The 8,961-nt window shown below is 43.0% G+C and overlaps 1 protein-coding gene across 4 annotated transcripts in view; it reads left to right on the top strand.

Annotated features, from left to right (window-relative positions):
* Positions 1-2,557: 2,557 nt before the first annotated feature.
* Ttc17 (tetratricopeptide repeat domain 17) overlaps positions 2,558-8,961 on the top strand; it is a 110,151-nt gene continuing 103,747 nt past the window's right edge. For 3 of the 4 annotated variants that reach the window (XM_087651917.1, XM_087651920.1, XM_087651918.1), the window contains exon 1: positions 2,558-2,727. In XM_087651917.1, the coding sequence (XP_087508043.1) occupies positions 2,569-2,727 (159 nt within the window). In that variant the 5' untranslated portion in view covers positions 2,558-2,568. 4 annotated transcript variants of the gene reach the window in all.

The raw sequence follows: 8,961 nt of genomic DNA, 5'->3' as shown, positions 1-8,961 counted from the left end.
GGAAAAGATAAGCAAACACCTTTCTCTGTATTGGGGATACCTAAACAAGAGTGGTATTCACACACAGACATCCTTGTACACTGATATGTAACTTTTAATTTATATTTTTATAAGACCATAATTTTAAAAGATCCACCTGGGCTACGGAGAATATATGTAGCTATGTCACTGCTGAGATTCTTGTTATTTGGCCAGTTATTTTTGCAAATGTCATTACAGTCATATATAAGCTTATTTGAGGCTAGTCATAAGGGAGATTGTTCACTTGGATAATCTTAGCAAAGAAATTCTTTAAACCTAGCCTAGAGATGAAGTAAGTCAGAGTTTTAAGCAATGGACACATCCTCTCGGAGACCTTAAAATTGTCATGTTAAAAGGGCTGTGTGGTAAGGTTAAGTGGATGTTTCGCATTAATGGCCAGTTAGCATTCAGCAAGATACCAACCATGCCAGACCAGGCCTGAGTCCCATAGAAACTCGTATCCATAGGAGCTGGTAAATTTATGGCGATTAGTTACACAACAGAGAACCATAGAGAGCTCTCAAGGTTTGAGACAAAACCTTGTCTCAAAGGAAAATGATTATGAACTAGGAAAAACAAGTGGATAATCTGTTGAATTTGTAGAAGCTGATTTCCAACTCCTTTTCAACAGTAAAATGCCAAAGAAGTTCCTGATTGCTGAAATAAACAATACTAGAAATTCTATTCAACCGTTCATTCTGGGGTTCAGGAACCAGGTAGGTGTAATAAATATTTATGAAATAGTTGACTAGAGATACATAGCTCATTAGTAATGTGTTTGGCTAGCATTGCAAGGCCCTAGGCTCAGTCCCTAGCATTGTAAAGAAGATAAACCAGATGATGTATAATAGATGACTATACCTAAAAATAAGATGCTGAGAACGGATTCCATCACTTGTTTCTACTTTTAAGCTCAGTTTACAGTCCTCTATGTCTATGTTTAAACTCAATGTGACACACAAGAGTCCCTTACAACTTGACACCAGCATCCCCGTTACCAACCACACTTTGTGCCAAGCCGTTTTTCACCTGGTTGTAGTTCTCTCTACAAATACATTATTAGGTTCTCATTGTCTATATTGTAATTAACTTTCAACATCATAGCTTGCTTCTTAATGGTCATATTTCTGTGCCCAGTCTCTACTACTATGCAGATATATATGCATGGTGTGTGTGTTTGTGTATGAGAATTGTATGCCACATGTATAAAGGAGGATCCCCAAGAGCTGGAGTTACAGGTGGAAGAGGAAAAGGTACTCTTCAGACCTGAGCCATCTTTCTAGCCACAAGCCCCAACTCCAGCCCCAATTACACCTTTTTAATAAAATGAATGTTTATTACATCAGTATTTTTAAGAAAAGTGGGCCTGAAGGTTTGTGCCTGTAATACCATCAGGAGATTGACAAAGGAGGACTTAAAGGCCGAGCTGAGCTAACTAATAAGTTCTAGGCAATTTAGACTGCATTAGGGACTCTTTCAAAAACAAAAGAAAAAAAAAAAAACAAAACTAAACTAAACTGCTCTCAGAAGAATTAAAAAGCCATGACATAGTCTCTGTTCTCATAACATGGGGCAGACATGTTTTCCTGCAACACACCTATGTAGGTGGCAGGGCACTATTCTCATTTTTTTTCTTGCATAACTGCGATACAAGATGAAACATACTAGTAGGCATACCTGAAATATCTGTAAGAACATAGCGATTGCCAGAGAGCCTGGAACCTAAGCTAGTTAACAGTCTGCCCATCTACCATGAGCATGAGTCTTAATATGCCAATCAATTACCTGAGACTTTTCCTTAAAACATAATGGCTAAATCTTCCCTCGGGGAAGCGAAGCCGCAAGTGCGGAAAACTTACATATTTAATACAGTCCCTGGAGATGCCAATATCTGGGCTCTACGCCTGGGTACCCCTTAGACTAGAGCCGCCCACCAAAGTCCACAAGACATGTGCTGCTGTTAAGACCCAGAAATCTGGCTACACCGGATGTAAATGATCTGTAAGTACACATCGCTTTCCAAATTTAGGAAGAGAAAGAATGCCGATCATATATGCGTATCTTGTCATGAACTGCTATTTTGTATTTGATAACGAGCTATTTTTAAAATTCGATATGTGACATGTATTACAGTACTACTGCGCCGCTGGACACTCCATTACGAGCCTTATTTAAAAAAAAAAAAAAAAGCCTCTCTCAAATAGTTGGAAAGTATAACTTTTATTGCAGTAACACTACTTAACTTTTTAAAAATGACCTCAACCGACTTCTCACTTCTGCTCAATCTCCACCTAGTCTATTATTTTCTCCTCACTGGTTCCCATACCTGGAGGTCATATAGGCTACAGGAAAACGATAACTAGAAAGCAGTTCCCATCTCAGAGGTGTGACAGGACTGGCTCCCCCAGCCGAGGGTAAAGAGACGAGTACTGACTCCGAGACACTCCGCGGGCTCCTCCTCCAGTTCCAGAGGCGACCTCCCCAAGATGGCGGACGGCAAGGAGTAGCTTCCGCTTCCGGTGTGAGCGGCGGGGCCGGGGGGGCAAGATGGCGGCGGCAATAGGGGTCCGCGGCCGGTTCGAGCTGCTATCTTGCTCCGGCCCAGGTTGGCTTATCAGCCTTTCCGCTTTGCTGAGCGTGGTGGCTCGAGGGGCCTTGGCCACTACGCACTGGGTCGTCACGGAGGACGGGAAGATCCAACAGCAGGTAGCGGCCAGGGTGCCCCCTCTCTACCGGCGCCCGGAGAGGGGATCCCGGAGCCGGCCCCTGTGTAGCTCCGCGCGGCCCCGCCCCCAGCTTGCCTTCCCACGGTCCGGGCCCAGGGGCCGAGGCTTCCTACGCTCAGATCTGGCGCCGCCCCCTCCCCTCAGGTCCCCTTGCCCTAGCTCCGCCGTGGGGAACTTCTCAGCCTTCCACCGTGGGGCCGCGCGCCGTCCCGGAACCGACCCTGGGGAACCGAGACTTAAGCTCCGGGGTTAGGAATCACATAATCATCATTAGTTCTGCCTTTGGAGCCTTTGAGCCAGGACCTGAGCGGGCCACCACCTCTCCCCGAGGAAGTAGAAAGCAGGTGGCAGTGCCGGGGAGTGCGCCAGTCCCAGGCCGGTGACAGTCAGGGTAGCATTAGTGAATGGATGGATCGCTTAATGCGACTCCTCCAGCCTTGTCTCTCTCTCTTGGTGGGAATTGTTTCACTATGTGATGATTTGAGGCTGTGCCGTTAGCCAGATCATTAGGGGCTCTTTAAAGAGAACCCATTCTTGCTCCTTCTGAAGGAATGCCAGAAGATGCCTCTGGTGGCGGTGCCTGCATCATTCAGCTCCTAAGTGCCCTCATTTCCCGGTGTATTTTACCTTGCTTCCTAGTTCCTGTGACCCAGCCCGGCACTCTGCATATGCAGTTTAGTAGATTACCTATGCTTGAACTGATTTCTCAGAGGAGTGACCGCTTTTCTTACATAACTTTCTGATGCCTGCCTTTTCGTTCTTGGTGCTGATGCTTAAGGACTACGTATGTGTGTGTGCGCGCGCGCGCGTGCTTCACCACAGAATCTTGTAAACTTAATGACTTCCAGCGCTTGACAACAATCAGGAAATGTCCAGGAGACATTTAAAAAGTGAAGTGTGTACCCCATGCAATTTAAGCATACTGACTCTAGTGTTTTAACCAAAGTCGTGAGAGATAACTGATCCTTTCGATTAACTATAGAAACACATTTCAGGGTTTATATTTAAGATGAGACATTTCACAATGCAGCAAATCTAAACAAAAAATTTAAAACGCCAGCCCTTTTTGTTTCCGTTATACTCTTTCCTCGCGTGTATTTATATCTGACTCCCATTTTAAAGGGTTTCTTTTTCATGGATATTAAGATCCAAGTTAATTTTCATTAACCTCCAGCTGAGACTTTAAAAAATGTCAGAACCCCTAGAAAATACAGTAAGGCTGTCTTTTCGACATAAAATTAGAAATCCTGCATCTTCATTGTTTTCATCTTTTGTTTGCTGTCTGTGGTTTGCTCTGAGGCCCTCATTGAATTCAGTCACTTATGCTGTAATTTGGGGAGCCCTTCTCCTATTGGCTCTTTTGATATATTGTTTCTGGCCACAGCTATTTATACACTATGACATTGACTTCTCCTTCCCATTTTAGTGTCCTGCCACTCAGCTGAAAAAGCAACCCATCTAAAAAGTGAAGGCTAATTAACGGAGATGGATTATTTATACGCTGAGTATTGCAGTGGGAAAGTAAAATCGGCTTTGGTTTTGTTCTTTTTAAAAATGCCTTCTTTTGCACGTTGGATCTATTTCTTAGAGGGGGATATAGGGATATTAGTAATTTGCCAGATCTTCTGAATCTCTGCCAAGTCATCCCTTCAGTAATTAGACTTAAAGATAAGAAAGCAAGCCTTTTTTATTTGTTCTTTTTTTTTTTTTAACGGCCCTTCTGTTGACTTTTCCAATTCTTCACTGCACATTAACAGTTGCAGCATTGAGTTCCCACAGCCATGAACTTTTACTCTATAACAAATAAAGTTGATGACAACATGTAACAACTGGGGGTGAGGGGGGCCGTAGGAGTAAAGGGGTGGGGTTAATCTAAGAGGAAATACATACAAATAAATAAAGTAGGTATTGGATGTGGTGGGCAGCATTCGAGTTGGACTCCAGTAACTGTGCATAACTCCTGTGTCCTTTCCTGGCAATAAAGGGGATTCAGGCAAAATCTAATAAACATAGTTTACATTGCAGTCAGTAGTCACGTTTGGGTATACATTACTACACCAATTTGGGATACAGTAGTTCTGTTTGTAAATTTGGAAACATAGTTAGGATTCGGTTAGTATACTGTATCCTAAGTGACATATTTAATTTCTACTGCTTGGTTCTTGGTTCTGTTACCTGATTGAGAGCAGAAGTGTAGTTTCAGTTGTAAAATACTCTAACATCAAGGAGGATCTATGGGCAAACTGCTATAGAACATTAGAGTGGTGATGTCTTTCTGATTACTTGAATTCTAATATTTAAACTTTTAAAAATTATATGTGTCATGATTTTCCACAGCATAATGAGTCATTTTCCACAGCAAATATGGGGATTTTTATATGAATTAAAAGTGAGAATTAGAGCTAACTGTGGTGGCACACAGTTAGCCAGCACTGAGGTGATAGAAGCAGGTGAATCTCAGAGCTTGAAGCCAGTTAGTTAACCTGGCTTACTTATATAGCAAGTTCCAGGCCAGCCAGAGCTACATGGTGAGATCCTGTCTTTCAAAGAAAAAAATCAAAATTGCCTAAAGTACACATTTAAATATGGACATTTCCATTGTTGTAGTTAAAGTACAGCATGGAATCTTTACCAGGACAAGAGTGTATTTATTGAATTTTTGTATCACAAGCCTTAGTAGACCTTAAAGATGGATACCGACTATTTCTGTACTCCAGGCTTGTGAATATGCAAGGTTAGAAAGCCCCTGTCCTTTGGTGGGTTCCGCTGGGCTTCATTCAGACAGAACTACATTCCAGCAGGCGGCCTCTTTGCCTTGTGAGCCGGAGCTGCTGCTGACATGCCGTGGGGAATCAGTATTTCTTCCATATCTCCTACCTCAGCTAAAAAGCACATCTCCTACCACTGAATTCCCAAGAATGCAGTCTAGGGAGTTCTGGAGATGGAGAATGAGAAGAAAATGTCCCATTTTCTGTTTCTTTCCCACCATAGACAGAGAGAGGTTAAGAAAAAGGCTGTCCACAATTGTGAGCTTTTTCTCACCTTTGGGTTCTAGAATCACACACACACACACACACACACACACACACACACACACACACACACACACACACAACCTTCCTGGTACCTGGAAACCAGAAAGACCATCTGTCTTCATTTTCTTTCCTGTTGCTGTGATAAGACACCCTGACAAAGACACCTTAAGGGAGAAAAGGTTCATTTAGCTCACTATGCCAAGTTACATACAGCCCATCATAGGAAGTGGGGTGAGGTCAGGGTAGCAGGACTTAAAGTGGCCAGTTTGAAGCAACTACTCATATTATAGTTAGAAAGAGCAATGAGGTAACATATATGCTGTGCTCAGCTCACTTTATCTACTTTCATAAAGTCCAGGCCCCAAACCCAGGGAAAAATGCTACCCACGGGGTATGGGTCTTCCCATCTCAGTTAACAAAATCGAGACATGCCATGCCCACTGGCTAATTTAATTTAGATAATCCCTTATCAAGATTTCCCAGTGGTTCTAGATTGAATCAAACTGTCAAAACTAATGATCCCAACTTTTATCTCACTTTATTTAGGGAAGGGTTCTTAGCTTGGAGTCAGTCTGTGAACTAGATGACTATGTGTTATTAACCAGTTAGCGTGCGGCTCTACTGTGTAATTAGACCAAGAAAACCTTACCTCATCCTTGGTGTTGAAATGGGGCTTCAGTTTAGTGTTGCACCTCTGTAATCCCAGCACTTGGAGTGTGGAGGCAAGAGAGTCAGTGGTTGGTTATCCTTGACTATATACATATACATATAGCAAAGTCACGACAAGTCTGGGCTACATGAGACCCTGTCTACACACACACACACACACACACACACACACACACACACACACACTTCTGAGTGGTCTGGTAGGCAACCTCTTTATAATCAGAGCTGAGGCTTTTGCTGGCTGAATTTGTGAAGAATAAGCTTCTAGACAATATTTTTGAATATTTTTATTTTTAATTTAAATATAATCACATCACCATCTGACCAAAACCAAATTGCACATCCACTTCTAACCTACTGAGGAGCAGTGCCATAGGACTTTGGCCTCTCTGTCAGTCCCATGTGGTATATCTCACTTAGCAAGCATGCTTTGCCAAGGGATGCTTTGGTGCAGCCTGGGCTTTTCTCAAAGTTACTATGTAACAGAGGCTGACCTTGAACTCACCCAGCCACCACCTGTCAAGTTTCAAAATTATAGGAGTACCCCTCAGGCCTAGATGTGCTTGTTTGTTTGTTTGTTCCAAGTTTCCTGCTAATTCACTTGCAGCTGAGGTTAAATAAATTTTGGAATTAGGCTGCAACCCTCAGCACTCTCTAGCATTCTGTTTCTTTAGGGTTTTTTTGCTTGCTTGCTTGCTTGCTTGCTTGCTTGCTTGCTTGCTTGCTTGGTTTTTGGTTTTTGGTTTGGGGTTGTTTGTTTGTTGTTTGCTTGCTTGCTTGTTTGTTTTAGAAAGGTTCTCTTGTATCTCAAGCTAACTTCAGACTCACTCTGTAGGATGACTTTGAACTTTATAATGGGCCGTATCATCTCTTATCAGATGAACTCTGGAAATCTGGCTGTCAGTGTGTAGACTTGTTCAGCCAAGAAGTTGTGCTTCTGGCACCACGTATAATGCCTCTGGATAGTCTCTCTTCAGAAATGGAAGTCTTAGCTTTCAGTAAGAATCACTGTTGTCACCCGCTGTCTCATAACATTGTAGCATTTGTTCTCTTGATCACTGTTTCCTTCTTCTCTAAAGTTAGAACCATCAAATTTTAAATTTAGGGGAAAAGAGTATTTTTTGTGGGGAAGGGATTCTTAAATCATACGTGTTACAACTTAGTAGCCTCTAGTCTACATCTAATGTGTAGCATTTAGTAGTGACGATAATTACAAGCATATTCATCTACAGTAGCAAGCATTTCATGCTGTATATTTGAAGTGCATGCTTCTCTTCTCATCACACCAATAAGTGGAGGAGTAGAGGGAAACAGAAGAGCAAATGTGGAAGTGAGGGCTCATCCAACCCATTTTCTTCCCATTTAGGTTATTTTAGCCACGTATCTCATAGTAAATTTAGGTCCGGTGACAGTGGGAGGTGAGGGGGCTCAAATAAGCATGAGTTTATTTGGTGATGGTGTGATCATTGCCTTTAGTCAGGCAGATGTCTGGGGAACACAGATGCTTTCCATCACTCACAGTGAGGTTCCTGATGGTGCTGACACACGAAAGCATCCCTTGGCAAAGCATGCTTGCTAAGTGAGATATACCACATGGGACTGACAGAGAGGCCAAAGTCCCACCGCACTGCTCCTCAGTAGGTTAGAAGTGGATGTGCAATTTGGTTTTGGTCAGATGGTGAGGCGTTGGATAGGTCTAAGAGGATCTGCATAATGACTAAGCTCAGTTCTTGCACTCTTAAGAAACATCACCTGGCCATGTCAGGGTTCTCTAGAGTCGCAGAACTTATGGAATGTCTCTTCATATATAGTAAGGGAATTTGTTGCAATGACTTGCAGTCTGTAGTCCAACTACCCCAACACTGGGCAGCTGGGAATGGGAAGTCCAAGAGCCTAGTAGTTGCTCAGTCCGTGAACTAGTTGTTTTGTTTCAGCTGCTCTTCTGTAGAAGTAGATTCCAACAGATGTGCTGGCAAGTAAATGCAAGCGGGCAAAGAAGAGTGAATCTTCCTTCTTCCAGTGTCCCTGTGTAGCTCTCCAGCAGAAGGTGTGGCCCAGATTAACCGTGTGTACCACCAGTCCTGGATCTGGGACTTGTTTTGTCCCAGGCTGACCTTGAACTCAAGAGATCTCCCTGCTTCAGTCTCCTGGGATTAAAGAGTTTACTACCATACCTGGGCCTAAGCTTTTCATAGCCACTATGCCTCAGGATCTCTAGGCCAAGATCTAGGTCAGAAAACTATGTATTTCAGCCTCAAGATCTGGATCGCCAGTGAGCCCTTCATTCTGGATTGTAGTTCATTCCAGATATAGTCAAGTTGACAACCAGGAATAGCCATTATACCTGGTTATAATGTGCACAGGATATGGCCTAAATTCTTCTAACCTAACCCTTCTCCCTAGCTTCTATCTAGTCATCCTTGAATACCTAACCCTTAGTTCAGTATCACACACACACACACACACACACACAAATGTGCACGTGCACTCACATTGCTCTCTTTGTTGTT

Source organism: Rattus norvegicus, chromosome 3, assembly GCF_021556685.1.
Source record: "Rattus norvegicus strain SHRSP/BbbUtx chromosome 3, alternate assembly SHRSP_T2T, whole genome shotgun sequence".
Classification (NCBI taxonomy): domain Eukaryota; kingdom Metazoa; phylum Chordata; class Mammalia; order Rodentia; family Muridae; genus Rattus; species Rattus norvegicus.
Note: the sequence above shows the minus strand (reverse complement) of the source record. Positions and strands in the feature narration are given on the sequence as shown.